This window comes from Salvelinus alpinus, chromosome 29 (assembly GCF_045679555.1).
Source record: "Salvelinus alpinus chromosome 29, SLU_Salpinus.1, whole genome shotgun sequence".
In the NCBI taxonomy this organism is placed as follows: Eukaryota; Metazoa; Chordata; class Actinopteri; order Salmoniformes; family Salmonidae; genus Salvelinus; species Salvelinus alpinus.
The window spans coordinates 26869239-26888319 of NC_092114.1; the positions used below are offsets into that span (position 1 = coordinate 26869239).

Sequence of the window (19081 nt, forward strand, 5' to 3'; positions counted from 1 at the left end):
TTGTTTAGTCTTTATTTAGTTGGTCAGGACGTGAGTTGGGTGGGTATTATCTATGTTGTCTGTTTCTATGTGGGGTTTTCTCGTTTGGCCTGATATGGTTCTCAATCAGAGGCAGCTGTCATTCATTGTCTCTGATTGGGAACCATATTTAGGTAGCCTGTTTTGTATTGGTGGTTGTGGGTGATTGTCTATGTGTAGTGTTTAGTGTCAGCACTATTTGTTATTTAGCTTCACGGTTGTCGTTAATTTGTTTTTGTATTAGTTTCATTAAGTGTTCTCTTACTATTAAAATCAAGATGAACACTAGCTACGCTGCGCTTTGGTCCTCTCCTTCTTCCACCGACGACAACCGTGACAGATATAGATACTTTTGTACCTGTTTCCGCCAGCATCTTCACAAGGTCCTTTGCTGTTGTTCTGGGATTGATTTGCACTTTTCGCACCAAAGTACGTTCAACTCTAGGAGACAAAACGTGTCTCCTTCCTGAGCGGTATGACGGCTGTGTGGTCCCATGGTGTTTATACTTGCGTAATATTGTTTGTACAGATGAACGTGGTACCTTCAGGCATTTGGAAATTGCTCCGAAGGTTGAACCAGATTTGTGGAGGTCTACAATTTTTTTCTGAGGTCTTGGCTGATTTCTTTTGATTTTCCCATGATGTCAAGCAAAGAGGCACTGAGTTTGAAGGTAGGCCTTGAAATACCTCCACAGGTACACCTCCAATTGACTCAAATGATGTCAATTAGCCTATCAGAAGCTTCTAAAGCCATGACATCATTTTCTGGTATTTTCCAAGCTGTTTAAAGGCACAGTCAACTTAGTGTATGTAAAGAAGAAGAGACTTGCTTGGGCCAAGAAACAGGAGCAATGTACATTAGACCGGTGAAAATCTGTCCTTTGGTCTGATGAGTCCCAATTTGAGATTTTTGGTTCGAACCGCTAGCAATTGCTCAGCATATGTGGGAACTCCTTCAAAACTGTTGGAAAAGCATTCCAGGTGAAGCTGGTTGAGAAAATGCCAAGAGTGTGCAAAGCTGTCATCAAGGCAAAGGGTGGCTACTTTTTTTTCAGATTTTAGATTCTTGCTACTTTGAAGAATCTAAAATCTGAAATATATTTTGATTTGTGTTATAATTTTTGGGGTTACTATTTGATTCAATGTGTGTCATTTCATAGTTTTGATGTCCTCACTATTATTTTACAATGTAGATTGTAGTAAAAATAAAGAAAAACTCTTGAATGAGTAGGTGTGTCCAAACTTTTGATTGGTACTGTATGTACAGTATGTGTATGTGTGTATACGCATTCGAAAAGTATTCAGACATCTTCTCTTTCTCCACATTCTGTTACATTACAGACTTATTCTAAAATGTATGGAATCATTTTTCCCTTCATCAATCTACACACAATACCCCATAATGACAAAGCAAAAAAATTTATGTAAATTTTCTTTGCAAATGTATAAAAAATAAAAAACAGAAATACCTTATTTACATAAGTATTCTGACCCTTTGCTATGAGACTCAAGATGTTGCTCAGGTGCATCCTGTTTCCACTGATCATCGTTGAGATGTTTCTACAACTTCATTGGAGTCCACCTGTGGTAAATTCAATTGACTGGACATGATTTTGAAAGGCACACACCTGTCTGCATAAGGTCCCACAGTTGACAGTGCATGTCTGAGCAAAAACCAAGCTATGAGGTTGAAGGAATTGTCCATAGAGCTCCGAGACAGGATTGTGTCGAGGCACAGATCTGGGGAAGGGTACAAAAAAATGTCTGAAGCATTGATGGTCCCCAAGAACACAGTGGCCTCCATCATCCTTAAATGGAAGGAGTTTGGAACCACCAAGACTCTTCCTAGAGCCAGCCAAACTGAGCAATCGGGGGAGAAGGGCCTTGGTCAGGGAGGTTACCAAGAACCCTATGGTCACTCTGACAGAGCTCCAGAGTTCCTCTGTGGGGATGGGAGAACCTTCCAGAAGGACAACCATCTCTGCAGCACTCCACCAATCAGGCCTTTATGGTAGAGTGGCCAGACAGAAGCCACTCCTCAGTAAAAGGAACATGGGAATCTCCAAGCGGGCTTTCAAAAGGCACCTAAAGACTCTCAGACCACGAAAAACAAGATTCTCTGGTCTGATGATACCAATATTGAACTCTTTGGCCTGAATTCCAAGTGTCACGTCTGGAGGAAACCTGGCACCTCCCTTCGGTGAAGTATGGTGGTGGCAGCATCATGCTGCGGCAATGTTTTTCAGCGGCAGGGACTGAAAGACTAGTCAGGATCGAGGGAAAGATGAATGGAGCAAAGTACAGAGAGATACTTGATGAAAATCTGCTCCAGAGCTCTCAGGACCTCAGACTGTCTGAGTCTCTGAATGTCCTTGAGTGGCCCAGCCAGAGCCCGAACTTGAACCCAATCGAACATCTCTGGAGAGACCTGAAAATAGCTGTGCAGCAACACTCCCCAACCAACCTGACAGAGCTTGAGAGGATCTGCAGAAACGAATGGGAGAAACTCCCCAAATAAAGGTGTGCCAAGCTTGTAGCATCATACCCAAGAAGACTCAAGGCTAAAATCGCTGCCAAAGGTGCTTCAACAAAGTACCGAGTAAAGAGTCTGAATACTTATGTAAATGTGATATGTCAGTTGTTTTTTTTATACATTTGCACACATTTCTAAAAAGCAGTTTCTGCTTTATAATTGTTGGGGTATTTTGTGTAGACTGATGAGGCCAAAAAAAAACATTTGAATCCATTTTAGAATAAGGCTGTAACATAACAAAATGTGGAGAAAGTCAAGGGGTCTGAATACTTTCCGAATGCACTGTAATTGTGTCTTTCTGAGGGGTGGGGTTAAAAGCAGAAGTCAAATTTAGGTTGGACCTTGTGTGCAATGCACCAGTACAGTAATCGTAATCTTATTGTATAGGTCAGGGATCAGTCCCAAATGGCACTCTATTCCCTATGCAGTGCAGTACTTTTGACCATAGCGCAATACTTTTGACTACCATGGACCCTGGTCAAAAAAAGTGAGAAATGAGAATAGGGTGCCATTCGAAACACATCCTAGGATAAGGGTGAGATGAGAAGATATGTATAAGCTATTACTCACTCATTATGCTCTGTGGCCCTATTTGCAGGCTATATCATTTTATTGTCTTGGCTTGAAAGAGGCTTGGTTATTCAGGTGGGTCACAAAGCCATTGTTGACACAGTTATGTTAGAGTTATGCTACAGCTATGCTAGAGCAGGGATCATCAACTAAACTGAGTAAAAATATAAAGGCAACATGTAAAGTGTTTTATGAGCTAATATAAAATATCCCAGAAATGTTCCATACACAGAAAAAGCTTAATTCTCTCAAATGTTTGTTTACATCCCTGTTAGTGAGCATTTCTCCTTTGCCAAGACAATCGATCCAACTGACAGGTGTGATCATTGTGCTGTTGAGGGGACAATAAAAGGTCACTCTAAAATGTGCAGTTTTGAGTTTTGAGGGAGCGTGTGATTGGCATGCTAACTGCAGGAATGTCCATCATAGCTGTTGCCAAAGAATGTAATGTTAATTTCTCTACCATAAGCCTCCAACGTCTTTTTCAAGAATTTGACAGTACGTGCAACCGGCCTCACAACCGCAGACCAAGTGTAACCTCGCTAGCCCAGGACCTCCACATCCGGCTTCTTTTACTTGTGGGATTGTCTGATACCAGCCACCCGGACAGCTGAGGAAACTGTGGATTTGCAAAACCAAAGAATTTCTGCACTCTGTCAGAAACTGTCTCAGGGAAGCTCATCTGCGTGCTCGTCATCCTCACCCGGGTCTTGACCTGACTGCAGTTCGATATTGTAACCGACTTCAGTGGGCAAATGCTCACCTTCGATGGCCACTGGTACACTGGAAAAGTGTGCTCTTCACGGATGAACCACGGTTTCAACTGTACCGGGCAGATGTTTGACAGCGTGTATAGCATCGTTTGGGCGAGCGGTTTGCTGAAAGACATAGGGGCTTTGGGGTTATGGTATGGGCAGGCATATGCTCCGGACAACGAACACAATTGCATTTTATCAATGGCAATTTGAATGCACAGAGATACCAAGGTCCCCTAACCAATTGTGCTATTGTGTGTGTTTTTCTGCGTTATTTGTAACCTATTTTGTGCATAATGTTTCTGCCACCATCTCTTATGACAGAAAGGAGCTTCTAGATATCAGGAAAGCTGTCACGCCCTGACCATAGTAAGCTGTTTATTCTCTGTGTTAGTTGGGGCGTGATAGTGACTTGGGTGGGTCATCTAGGTGAATTTGTATGTCTATGGTGGCCTGATATGGTCCCAATCAGAGGCAGCTGTTTATCATCCCCGTCATTCGCAGGTCGAAAGAAACAGAGATATCGGGGACGTAGGTCTGGGTGCCTTGTAAGGATCCAATGGCGAGTGGGTAATCTGCCTTTACCATAGGTCGTGTTAGCCAATGTACAATCATTGGATAATAAAATAGATGAACTATGAGCACGTATATCCTACCAACACAACATTAAAAACTGCAATATCTTATGTTTCACAGAGTCGTAGCTGAACCACAACATTAGTAACATACAGCTGGCGGGATTTACACTTTTCCGGCAGGATAGAACAGCCGCCTCTGGTAGGACAAGGGGTGCTGGTCTATGTATATTTGTAAACAACAGCTGGCATACGAAATCTAAGGGAGTCTTGAGGTTTTGCTCACCTGAGGTAGAGTATATCATGATAAGCTGTCGACGACACTATTTACCAAGAGAGTTTTCATCTATATTCTTCGTAGCTGTCTATTTACCACCACAAACCAATGCTGGCACAAGGACAGCACTCAATGAGATGTATATGGACATAAGCAAACAGGAAGACACTCATCCCGAGGCGGCGCTCCTAGAGGCCGGGGAATTTAATGCAGGGAAAATTACATCTGTTTTACCTAATTTCTACCAGCATGTTAAATGTGCAACCAGAGGGGGAAAAACTCTAGACCACCTTTACTCCAAACACACAGAAGAGTACAAAGCTCTCCCTCACCCTCCATTCGGCAAATCTGACCATAATTATATCCTCCTGATTCCTGATTACAAACAAGAACTAAAGTAGGAAGCACCAGTTACTCGGACAATAAAAAAGTGGTCAGCTGAAGTAGATGCTAAGCTACAGGACTGTTTTGCTAGCACAGACTGGAATATGTTCCGGGATTCTTCTGATGGCATTGAGGAGTACAGCACATAGGTCACTGGTTTCATCAATAACTGTATCGATGAAGTCGTCCCCACAGTGACTGTACGTACATTTCCCCAACCAGAAGCCATGGATTACAGGCAACATCTGCACTGAGCTAAAGGTTAGAGCTGCCGCTTACAAGGAGTGGCACTCTACCCCGGAAGCCTATAAGAAATCCCGCTATGCCCTCCAACGAACCATCAAACAGGTAAAGCATGAATACAGGACTAAGGCTGAATCGTACTACACCGGATCCGACGCGAGCTGCCCAGTGACACGAGCCTACCAGACGAGCTAAATTACTTCTATGCTCGCTTCGAGCCAAGTAACACTGAAACATGTATGAGAGCATCAGCTGTTCTGGACGACTGTATGATCACGCTCTCTGTAGTTGATGTGAGTAAGACCTTTAAACAGGTCAACATTCACAAGGCCGCAGGGCCAGACGGATTACCAGGACGTGTGCTCTGAGCATGCGCTGACCAACTGGCAAGTGTATTCAATGACAAATTCAACCTCTCCCTGTCTGAGTCTGTAATACCAACATGTTTCAAGCAGACCACCATAGTGGTCCAAGAACACGATGGTAACCTGCCTAAATGACTACCGACCCTTGGCACTCACATCTGTAGCCATGAAGTGCTTTGAAAGGCTGGTCATGTCTCACATCAACACCAAGAAACCCTAGACACACTCCAATTTGCATACCGCCCAAACAGATCCACAGATGATGCAATCTCTATTGCACTCCACACTAACCTTTCCCACCTGGACAAAAGGAACACCTATGTGAGAATGCTATTCATTGACTACAGCGCAGCGTTCAACACCATAGTCCACTCAAAGCTCACCACTAAGCTAAGGACCCTGGGACGAAACACCTCCCTCTAGAACTGGATCCTGAACTTCCTGATGGGCCGCCCCCAGGTGGTAAGGGTAGGTAACAACACATCCGCCACGCTGACCTTCAACACGGGGGCCCCTCAGAGGTACGTGCTCAGCCCCCTCCTGTACCCCCTGTTCACTCATGACTGCATCTGCCAGGCATGACTCCAACACCATCATTAAGTTTGCCGATGACACGGCAGTGATCACAAAACAACTATGAGACAGCCTATAGGGAGGAGGTCAGTGACCTGGCCGTGTGATGCCAGGACAACAACTTCACCCTCAACGTGATCAAGACAAAGTGATGATTGTAGACTACAGGAAAAGGAGGACCGAGCACGCCCCAATTCTCATTGACGGGGCTGTAGTGGAACAGATTGAGCTTCAAGTTCCTTGGTGTATACATCACCAACAAACTAACATGGTCCAAACACACCAAGACAGTCGTGAAGAGGGCACAACAAAACCTATTCCCCCTTAGGAGACTGAAAATGTTCGCCATGGGTCCTCAGATCCTCAAAAGGTTCTACAGATGCACCATCAAGGGCATCCTGACTGGTGCATCACTGCCTGGTATGGCAACTGCTCGGCCTCCGACCGCAAAGCACTACAGAGGGTAGTGCGTACCGGCCAGTACATCACTGGGGCAAAGCTTCCTGCCATCCAGGACCTCAATACCAGGCGGTGTCAGAGGAAGACCCTAAAAATTGTCAAAGATTTCAGCCACCCAAGTAATAGACTGTTTTCTCTACTACTGCACGGCAAGCTGTACCAGAGTGCCAAGTCTAGGTCCAAAAGACTTCTTAACAGCTTCTACCCCGAACCCATAAGAGTCCTGAACAGCTAATCAAATGGCTACCCAGACTATTTGCATTGCCCCCCTTTTACGCTGCTTCTACTCTCTGTTTATTATCTACGCATAGTCACTTTAACTGTACCTACATGTACAGTTGAAGTCAGAAGTTTACATACACTTAGGTTGGAGTCATTAAAACTCTTTTTTCAAGCACTCCACAAATTTCAAAACTATAGTTTTGGCAAGTTGGTTAGGACATCTACTTTGTGCATGACACAAGTAATTCTTCCAACAATTGTTTACAGACAGATTATTTCAATTATAATTCACTATCACAATTCCAGTGGGTCAAAAGTGTACATTCACTAAGTTGATTGTGCCTTTAAACAGCTTGGAAAATACCAGAAAATTATATCATGGCTTTAGAAGCTTCTGATAGGCTAATTGACATAATTTGAGTCAATTGGAGGTGTACCTGTGGATGTATTTCAAGGCCGACCATACCAACCGTGAAATACGGGGGTGGCAGCATCATGTTGTGGAGGTGCTTTGCTACAGGAGGGACTGGTGCGCTTCCCAAAATAGATGGCATCATGCGTGAGGAAAATTATGTGGATATATTGAAGCAACATGTCAAGACATCAGTCAGGAAGTTGAAGCTTGGTCGCAAAGGGGTCTTCCAAATGGACAATGACCCCAAGCATACTTCCAAAGTTGTGGCAAAATGGCTTTAAGGACAACAAAGTCAAGGTATTGGAGTGGCCATCACAAAGCCCTGACCTCAACCCCATATAAAATGTGTGGGCAGAACTGAAAAACAGAGTGCAAGCAAGGAGGCCTACAAACATTACTCAGTTACACCAGCTCTGTCAGGATGAATGGGCCAAAATTCACCCAACTTATTGTGGGAAGCTTGTGGAAGGTTACCCGAAACTTTTGACCCAAGTTAAACAATTTTAAAGGCGATGCTACCAAATACTAATGGAGTGTATGTAAACTTCCTGACTGATGTCTTGAGACTAGGAATGTGATGAAAGAAATAAAAGCTGAAATATATCATTCTCTCAACTATTATTCTGACATTTCACATTCTTAAAATAAAGTGGTGATCCTAACTGACCTAAGACAAGGAATTTTTACTAGGATTAAATGTCAAGAATTGTGAAAACTGAGTTTAAATGTATTTGGCTAAGGTTTATGTAAACTTCCGACTTCAAATGTTCATATTACCTCAAATACCTCGACTAACCGGTGCCCCGCACATTGACTCTGTAGAGGTACCTCCTGTATATAGCCTCGCTATTGTTAATTTGTTGAACTTTTTTATTTTATTTTTTTACTTATCTATTTTTTTCTTAACACTTAATTCTTCTTAAAACTGCATTTTTGGTTAAGGACTTATAAATATAATTTCACTAAGGTGTAAGGTCAGCGCATGTGACAAATAACATTTGATTTGATTTGATCCATAAGAAATAACACATTTCAAACGTGTATTCCCAGTCATGTTAAATCCACAGATTAGGGCCTAATGGATTTATTTCAATTGACTGATTTCCTTATATTAACTGTAACTCAGTAAAATCTTTGAAATTGTTTCATGTTGCCTTTATATTTTTGTTCAGTGTAGATTCAGCCGCGGGCCAAATTATTTTTTTTACCAGATGGTCAGGGAACATAACTACAAATAATTTGTAGGCTGCAAATTGACCTAAAGAAATAAGCCCAAACAGATATAATATTTGACGAATATTTGTTTAACCATGCTTACATTTGTAGGGTAAATTATCACACATACAGTATCTCTCTATTTTGCGTGAGAATAATTTGGAACAGATTTCCTGAATTAAAATCACTTGGAGCTGATTTGCTGGTGTTTTTAAATTATTTTATGTACAATAATAAAAATACAAGTTTTTGTTAGAGTTTTTTTTCATAGAAACTTGAGGGGGCAAATATAATCACCTGTGGGCCACCAGTTAGGAACCCTGTGCTAGAGTTTCACCATACTGTAACTATATGTTATATACCACGGTCACCTACTGGGTATGTGGCATGTAATATCTATTGTAGACCATGCCTGCAGGTAGGCCTACCATAGCTTGAAGGCTATGAGAGACACACTGAAGCCACTTACCCGTTATCCCACTCCAAACACACACAAACACATTATAAAACAAGCAAAATATCGTAATCTACAGCCACAGTTTCTAACAATTTACCATATCACTCGAATGCGATAAGGATAGTCTTGTGATCTAGCAATGTAGTGTCGAACAACACATTGCCATCAGTGAGTGAGTGTGTTTGTGCGCGCGTCAGGCAGCTGAGCAGTACACGCACCCCTGCTAGGAGGAGTCAGTAAATTATTTGATTAGCCGCCTCGCGCCACTCGGTGCGCTCAGTGGTTTACGGAGACCGATTTGAAGGGTTGACAAGGAGAATCGCTTCCCTGGTATCCTGTCCCTCTTCACCGGGTAGCCTAGAAGCATAGTATGCTATCCCTGTCCCTCCGCTCGTTCCACGTTGAACAGAATAGCCAGAGACGCATAGAGAACTGTCTGGATTTTGAAGGTGAAGGACTTTGTATTTACATAAAGTTCTGTAGGCTATAAATACTGGGTATTTGATCGCGAGGATGGCTGCGAAGATGGAATTAATCGAAAGGACAGTAAGGTCCGATATCAGAGTGAAAGTTTGCACAGCACTCCCTCTGAGATGGAGACGCGAATGACATAATAATTTATTCACTTTTTCTCATAACGGAGCGGCCTTTTGGATTTATTGTCTGCAGCTATTACGCGGCGCCGGACACCTGCACCCGACTTGGCCGAGACTGATTCTACGCGGCTCTCCGCTCAATAACAAATTGCTCAGAAGCGCTTCTTGAACTGAATCGATCATTTCTACTCTTAACTGAACTGTTGTCAATGGTAGACTACTTCCACACAGGCAGTTCATTTGTTGCGCTTTGTTGTGCAGTTCTGTAAATCACTGAATGCGACGGATAGGCGACAGTGGGCATCCGATAATAAATTGGTGAGCACCTCTATTCTCTTCATATTGATTATTTTACAACCTCTTTGGAGTTACATGCAGGTATTTTATGAATGTTATATTATCCTGATAATTATTTTCTGTGTTTGTGGGGATTCATTCATTGTGTGATGTTATTGTCTGAGGTTGGGGTTTGCGGCTTTCTTGTTATAGTGCGCACTGTGACATGTTGTTGTAACCTGTCCCAGAATATCATTGTGCTTTGTGAGAAAAAAAATAGTTATTGATGTAGCCCACTGCGGTAGCATAGGTTATAATGTGTTGCATTGATTCGACAATTATAGCCGCATGTTTAGGCTGTCTGAGTCAGTCTAGTGACTTAAGGGACAGGCGCATGAGGAACAGTCCTCACACTAGGCTAGAGAATTGTCTGTACTAGCTCTGGTCCAGGGCGTTAGTTCGCGTTCGTAGATATTAGTAGAAGAACACGCACTAACGTCCTGGACCAGAGCTTTGTCTTGACATGCATGTGGGAATAATGTAGCGTCGCTGCTTGACGGGAAAATTAAGAGGTTTTGCGATAAAAAAACAACAACCAAATATTACATTATTACACGTTATTACAAATGTATTATTTTAAATGTTAAAGTATTACCTTGTTTATTCTCGAAATCATACGTTTGCCTGTTCTTATGTGTTGCAGATACTGGATGTGTCTTCATGGGCATTTGAATAGTGTCAGCATCAACTGAAAAGTCACAAAGCTCAACTAAGCTTATAAATGTCTTCCTCAGTCATCTCTTCATATCGCTTCTCCGTCCAATATTCACTGCCTGGATTGTAACAGCTAAAACAGGAGAGAACTGTGCCTCCACCTCGCCCCTGTCAAAATCCAAAGCCAGTATAATATTCTTTACAGCACTGACTCACAATGGGCACAGTACTATCCCTTTCCCCTGCATTCAGGAAGAACAGCTACTATGACACGCGGCCTGGCTCACTCAACCACTACCCGAGCCTGAGCAGCCGTTCGCTCAACACTCAGAAAGACCGCACCAGTGGCCTGAAACGGGGACAGTCAATCTTTCTCCCAGCCCTCACCTGGAAACGCCTGGTCGCCTCCACCAAGAAACGAGGGGGCTCTAAGAAATGTCCTGGGGGTCCGGGGTCACTTGGAGACCCCCTCAACAACAACAACATCTACCAGAAGGATCCGGTGTTGCACCTCAACCGCGAGAATGTCAAGAAGTCTCTGTCGTGTGCCAACCTCTCAAGCTACGACGGGCCAACGGGACTGGGTCTGGGGATAGGCTTCGGCCAGGGGCACTACAGCTATGGCATGGGCATGAAGCCCCAGCAGTTGTCCTCTGTCAAGAAGGTGCCCCACCAAGGAACGGCCACCTCATCCCCCAAGCGCATCATCGTCCAGGCGTCCACCAGTGAACTTCTCCGGTGCCTGGGTGAGTTCCTGTGTGGCCGCTGCTACCGGCTGAAGCACCTCTCCCCTGCGGACCCGGTGCTGTGGCTGCGGGCGGTGGACCGCTCTCTGCTCCTCCAGGGCTGGCAGGATCAGGCCTTCGTGACTCCGGCCAACGTGGTGTTTGTCTACATGCTGTGTCGTGATGTGGTGGATGGAGACCTGGTGGCGTCAGAGCACGAGCTTCAGGCCACACTACTCACCTGTCTCTACCTGTCCTATTCCTACATGGGCAATGAGATATCCTACCCACTGAAACCTTTCCTGGTGGAGGCTGGCAAGGAGGCCTTCTGGGACCGCTGCCTAGCCATCATCGACGCCACCAGCGCCAAGATGTTGCGCATCAACGCCGACCCGCAATTCTTCACCCAGGTGTTCGCTGAGCTGAAGAGTGAAGGGGGCTGCAGCCCACAGGACTACAGCCGCGTGCTGGACCGGTGAGAGGAGGGGTAGTGGGATACAACCCCCCAATCCCCATCCCCCTGTCCTTTCCCCCCACCTCTCTGCCAAACATTTTCCACCCGCTCCAGCCACCTACCTCCAAGAATGTAACACAGGGATAAGGGACTGCCCCCCCCTGTCTAATGGTACATCCCGAGACCCTGCCATTAACCACCAATGAGCCATCCACATTAAGACAATGGGGAAACTTGTCCCCCTTAAGACTAGATCAGAAATTAGCATGTGTCATCAATAGGGTTGAGTGCTTATGTTGTTAGCACAAGCCCTTTTGTGTTATGTAATACTCATCTGATGTTACTTGAATGGTGGAACCATTTGGTCCACCTGTCCTTCGTGACCCCACTCTCACCTCTTGTGTCTCAGTGAGCTGGGGGAACAGAAACAGAAACAGTCATCTCAGCTGTTCCCCCTCCAGTCTCTCCCCACTCTCCTCTCTTCCCTCTCCCCCCTCTCCACTCTCTCTCCCCTCTCTTCCTTCCCCTCTCTTCCCTCCCCTCTCTTCCCTCCCCTTTCCTCTATCTCCTCTCTCTCTCCTCTCCTCTCTCCTCTTTCCCCTCTCCTCTCTCCCATCTCTCCCCTCCCTCCTCCCCTCTCTCTCCTTTCTCCCCTCTCCCCGACACCCTCCCCTCTCTCCTCTCCTATCCCCTCTCCTCTCTATCCTCTCCCCCTCTCTCCTTTCTCCTCTCTCCTTTCTCCTCTCTCCTTTGCCCTCTCCCCTATCCTCTCTCCCCTCTCCTCACTCTCCTCTCTCTCGCATCCCTCCCCTCTCTCCTCTCCCCTCTCCTCGCTTTCCTCTCTCCACTCTCTCTCTCCTCCCCTCTCCCACTTCTACCACAGCCAAGACTCCCTGTCTGAATGTGATAGCAACATCCGTTTGCCATGTCATCTAGGTCCCATGTCATCTAGGTCCCATGTCATCTAGGTCCCATGTCATCTAGGTCCCATGTCATCTAGGCCCCATGTCATCTAGGTCCCATGTCATCTAGGTCCCATGTCATCTAGGTCCCATGTCATCTAGGTCCCATGTCATCTAGGTCCACTTGATTCTGTCTGTCGTGTGCTTGGTCATCAGTAAAACAAAACAAACAGTGTTTTGCAGGATTCTTTTGACAACAGAGGGTCATCTGCCTGAGGGAAAAGCTAGAACAGCTACCAACCCATTAAGACCATTCACTCAGTTTACGTCCCAAATGGCACCCTATTTCCTAAATAATGCACTACTTTAGACCAGAGTCCTTTGGACCCTGGTCAAAAGTATTGCACTATATAAGGACTATGGTGCCATTTAGGACGGAGCGTAAAAAACATCTGTAGGGTGCAGGGCCGTTTATGTCTCTCTCTCCAGCTATCATTTAATCTAAGGGTCTCCTGGTGGAAGCAAAATACGCCCTTATTTTGCATGTGTGTGTGTGCTTTCGTGTATGTGGGTATGTTATTGGCAGATAGCGAGGTTCATCAGCTGTTTACCCCGTCAGTCCTTTGTTCCCTGGCTGTGCCTGTCATCAGGGCACCCGGCCGCTGCTGCTGTGGCATTCATGAGACTACCCCCCCACCTCCTCCTCCACCTCTCCTCCATTCTTACTCTGGCCCCATACCATCCATCCACCTCTGTCCCCCTCTAGGCTACTCTACAGGCCTAGAGGTTCAGTCACTGGCTAATCCAGGCTGGCCTGGAATTTAAACACACACACACATACATACATACATACATACATACATACATACATACATACATACACTTAAATACCTAGTCTCCTGAGTCCCCTGAAAAAATGTATGAGAGGGAGAGAGGAGGGGTGTAGATATGAGTCACACGTGTCCTGTAAAAGGGTGGAGGTAGATGAAGGTGGTCCTTAGTCCCAGTGCAGGGCTGGCCTGGAATGGCAAGATGTGTGTAGTTGTGGTTAAATGCTGCTGTTATTGTTGTTAGCCTCGCTGTCTCATTTTGGGATTACATCTGTGTCCCAAATGGCTCCTTATTCCGTTTTATTGTGCACTACTTTTGGCCAGGACCCATAGGCCTTGTTGTTCTCCTCTTTAAAAAATGTTTTTAATGAAACCTTGGAATTTCTGGTTCACACGTTTTGATCTAAGTCACATGTGCTCTAATGTGTGTTTGTGTCTGTCAGGAATAGACCACAGATGTACCTCAGGGCCAGAGGGTGGGATTTTTTATGTGTGCAAGCTGTGCTCATAAAAATATATTTATCATGGTTGCCAAGGCATAAAAAAAATCTGATTTGAAATATGAACAGAGAGCGAGAGAGGCTTTGGATCCCTTCATTCCCTTCTGGCCATGGCAGACTGTTAGCCTGCTAATGAGCAAAACTACAATAGGTACAATATGAAAATGAGGTGTGTAGAATGTAGAAACACACCTAAGGTGAGTCAAGGGAATTGTCCCAAATGGCCCATAGCGCTCATAAGACCCATAGGTTTCTGGTCAAAATTTGTGCACTATGTAGGGAATAGGGTGCCATTTTGGGATGCAGCCATACAGTAGGATCACAAAGATAGTTACTCCCGTTATGAGAACGTGAGGTAGTTCTTCTATCGCCTTCTATGCAGACAGGTCTTGCTGCCAAACCAATTGTAGTTCTGTTGATGCTAAAGCAACATAACAGCCTCTCAGTCTCTCTTCACTCTGATTCTGGATGAGAGTGCTATAGGTTGCAATGGGTTGCTATGGGTTTGTTGAACCAAGGCAACTGGTCTACTGTCCTAGACCTAGAAAACATGTTTCAGGGTCTGGGACTTCGGCGCTCGATGCTCCACTTCCGCCCAGACGGGTGCTGGGTGGCCCATTCAGGAACAGTATGTGGCAGTGCTGTGCTGTGCCATCCTAACCGTCCCCTCCCCCATGCCAGGCAAAATGCATTTACACACTTATGTTATGTGGGCTGAGCATACTGTACTGGAATACCCCCCCCCCCCCACACACACACCTATCTATGGATTTACACTGCACTCTCTGACTGACAAACACTCACACTAGATCCGCGCCTTGACACGAGCATACAGTACGTACACACACACTCAAGCAGACACACACACCGTGGTAATCCACGATTAATCCTCCCATCCAATCAAATAGAGCAAGGGGGAATAAGTAAATGCCAAAAGGTTCAAAATCTGATGAGATTTGGTCTTGTACTTCCATCCTTCCCCCTGCGTTGGCCCTCCGCTCAGCCTTCCAATTCATGACACACTCCTCATAACAACTTGGAGGTCCCCCAAGACCAATGCACAAACCTCATGTTCACTCCTTCAGCTCAGACCGAGGCTTATTGGTGTTGGAGGCAGTCCAGTCCAGTGGTTCCTGCCTGCCTGCCCAGGGGCCTTGTATTTCTATCTAAGAAGTGGAAGACTAGAGCTGGGTGAGGTTGGCGAGGATGTCTCATTGCTGGGGATCACCGTCTCTGTTTCAGGAGCCTTGGTCGACGGCCATCTTGGAAGACGGCCGGCCACTCCTATTGTTGTGGACGTTGTTGTGCATTCAGTACGACACTGGCCACTGGCCAGCACTCAAGGCCTCTAGTGTGTTGACAGCAATGAACCCTATCCCCCTCCTCTCACCCGCTCCTCCTTTCTCCTCCCTTATCCCCGTCTCGCTTTCCACACACACTCGCCTGTTGTTCCCCTGCCTGTTGCCATTTGATTGGATGTTCAACCCCATTGTGGAGAGAGGAGCAGATAGAATGGTGGTGTTTGTTGGCCAACAGTCAGTCACAGACACAGCCTTAGTAATGGGGCTCTATGGCCTCTATCTATACCGTTGTGTTGTATGCTATCCTGTCTATAGGGGTGATAGGGATTGCATGTGGGTCATAGTTTTGGGAGCATTTTGCTTACACCAGGAGTCTCCTAGTCAAGTCCTGTTCTCCTCTTATGTAATATTATTGCATCTTTCAGGGAAATCGTAAAATGTTCCATGTCTGTGTGTGTGACCTTAGAGGCATCCTCATTTTAAAACGTGTACACGCTACATGTAACTGGCAGTTTTCTTGGAAATCATCATTCCATTGATGTCAGTGGGAGATAGGCATGAACATTTCAGTTATGTGTATGGATCTCAAGTTAAGATGTGGCCCATACAGGTTACAGCTATGGGACTACGCTGTAGTCCATGTGAACAAGAAGAGTATTTCTTAATGAAAAGTACATGTAGTCCATGGAGATATAGAGAGACATAGGCCCTGCAGATGGTATATTTATTATTAGCATGTTATTGTAATGTGACATCCATCAACCTTGAGTCCACCCTCACCCTCACCTTAAGCAGATTACCCCTTTATCTCTTTACCTCCACCCACCCACACAAAACCTTGAGCTGGATCCCTGTTTATCCAATCGTATGCCTATACCAGACCTGTTTCTCTGTTTCCAACCAATCATATGCTACTCAACAGGAACTGTGACTCTACCTGTCCAATCAAACACCTCAGAGGAACCCTGGAACTCGGTTTGACTGTTGGATGAAACTACTGATTGGCCGACAGGATATTCTTTGCAACCCCATTGGTCAAGGGATTCTCCTTCACTACAAATGGACTAAATATGGAGAGTCAACCAGGAATCAAACAAAAGACTGTTGGACCCTATTCTATGAATTACATGGGTGGGACTCAAGCAAAGACTATTGCACCTCAACCATCCAGGATATTTCAAATGGATCTCAGGCCCTAGTTTGGCATAGTGGGAGACTTTGGTTTGGCGGGAATATCAGGCGAAGGCTGTTTAAGTCACCATTGCTCTGTGAGTTCTGGTGAACTTGTTTTCTCAGTGTATTTTTCTGCTGTGTTGGAGTAGAATTTCAATGGCACACCTATAACAGTCTAAGTGCAGACTTAAAGGGATAGTTAAAATTACAAAATGACATATTGGTTTGAAATATCCCTTTAAAAGAAGTAGAAAATTGTGCAGCTTAAATATGTTGCTGTGTGACAAAATAAACCGACGACAGGAAAAACAAAAAAATACGTCATATCTTGTTACTGTGGTGGTGTGCATGCCAGATAGGCTAGCATTTTTTGTTTTGTTTTACGTTTGCTTTTTTCTTTTGATTAGATTTTGTTTTAATGCCGTAAATGTGTTTTCAATGAAATGTTATTTCCTTAACTTAAAAAATGTAATCAGTTCATCCCTAGTCATGGGAGAAGATCTGATGTCAAACAGTATTAGTATGTAATTATTCAAGTCATGATGACTGTTATAATTATAACTGCACATTTTAAGTGTTATTGTCATTGTGGATGTTATGTTATTGAATGACAGAGACAGAGAATCTACAGTACCTGTATTCTCATTTTGTTTTGATGAACCTTTGTCTTTAACATCTCGAAGAATGTGAAATCATGTAAACAATGATAACATAGTTTCTCCCATTTCTCCACCGCTATGTCTTAGTGTTCAAAGATGTCAACACTGCGATTTCAGACACAGCTTTTGACACAACACTGTTTAGACATGGTAGATGTGATGGTATAATTGGCATCATTGTGATGGGCATCATTCTCCTGGGTCAGGAGGCTGTGTACGTAGGGTCGCATCCCAAATGGTACCCTATTCCCTATATAGTGCACTACTTTTAACCAGAGCCCTATAGACTATATAGGGAATAGAGTAATATTTGGGATACACCCCTAGCCTTCTGTTAGAAGGAAGTGTTTCAGTTTGTGCTTGTCTCACTTCCTCTGAGGATGTTGTGAAATGGGCGGATGATTGATTTTCACAAAAACATCAACATAATTTTGTAATGGCTGCTGTGTGTGTATAGCAAATGCATAATCAATGGAATCAATGGCGAAGCCTCATCAATGCGACAACAGATGGTGAATTGATGCACAATGGAAGACATTGTAGTGGTCAGATCACAGACAGGCGTCCCCACACAAGCACCTCCGGTCCTTACCCTCATTGTAGCTATTTCTTAACCCACAGCACTGCATATAATTGAGGCCTCTGCTTCTTTTCAAGGCTACATAGCACTCCTATTCTATGAAAGGAAAATACTTAAACAGAATACTGAACAAAACATCAATAAAGAACTGTCTGAATGATCAGTGCTTTGAGTTAGACACTTACCTGTTGCCAACCCTCTCATAAGACCTGTACCCTTCAGTCTCCTCTCACCGTTGCTGCCAACCCAACCCTTACCCCAGGTTTCCATGGTTACCTGCCCCTGGCACTGACTGACAATGTCATTGTGATAAAACTCAGTTGAAATGGAGAGACCAGAGTTACTTTTGTAAAGCCACCTCATATGTGTGTACAGATGTAGGATCTTACTCACCCTAGTGGGGGGACTTAACCGCAATGCAGGACATTTAAAACTTGTTGTGTATTTGAGGTTTAAAAAGGCTTCTGAAGTTTGTAATTTACACTGAAATTTCAGACTTAATTTCTTCCCTTTTGAAAAATGTATCAACCCTTATAAAAATGTCCATTAATTATAATCCACATAATAATCCACATTTTCTGTTGCTGCAGGATTATTTTCCTATTGTAGCAAACTGGCTCAAATTAAGATCCCACATCTGTATGCAACTCGATGTGTCTAATATTGTTGTTGGGGAACACTTGAAGATGAAAACAATGTGACTTTGTTTTTCATGTTAAAATGCAATTTTTGTTTCCTTTTTTCATTACGATGTTGATGATTATTACTATTATTATTCAATAAAGTATTGAGGTGAAATTCCTCTCCTGTGGTGTTAACGTTATTTGGGTGATGGCTTAAGAGCTTTATATTGTATGCTCTCTCTCTCTCTCTCTCTCTCTCTCTCTCTCTCTCTCTCTCTCTCTCTCTCTCTCTCTCTGTCTCACACTCACTCACTCACTCACTCACTCACTCACTCACTCACTCACTCACTCACTCACTCTCACACACACACACCATCTATCCATCGCACGCACACACCCTCCTCCGGTATTTGCAAGGCCCACAAGCTACCATTGTATTCTCCCAGTGCATATGGCATACTCTGCCTGTCTGGGCCCAGCAACGCAGCACCTGGCTGGCCGACAGTAAAATAGCATAATGCATGTCACCCACAATAGCCTGGCTGTGCAGATGACACTTTGGGTTTTAGTTAGCGGGCTGATCTGTGCTCTCTATTGGAGCATGTCTCTGTAGTCAATCAATTTCCCACTGGTGTGATCCACAGGAGGGACTGGTCTCTCAGCTCACAGGTGGTTGTGGGTGGCATG

The 19081-nt window shown here is 44.5% G+C and overlaps 1 protein-coding gene across 1 annotated transcript; it reads left to right on the top strand.

The window, feature by feature from the left end:
• Positions 1-9320: 9320 nt before the first annotated feature.
• On the top strand, positions 9321-18573 carry LOC139559407 (cyclin-dependent kinase 5 activator 1-like). Its single transcript, XM_071375413.1, has 2 exons — positions 9321-9975; positions 10637-18573. Exon 2 carries the CDS (start codon positions 10865-10867, stop codon positions 11849-11851), a length of 987 nt encoding a protein of 328 aa, XP_071231514.1. The 5' UTR covers positions 9321-9975; positions 10637-10864; the 3' UTR covers positions 11852-18573.
• Positions 18574-19081: the final 508 nt, after the last annotated feature.

Coding starts and splice junctions, on each gene's coding strand:
- LOC139559407 (XM_071375413.1), top strand. CDS start 10,865: ATGGGCACAGTACTATCCCTTTCCCCTGCATTCAGGAAGAACAGCTAC.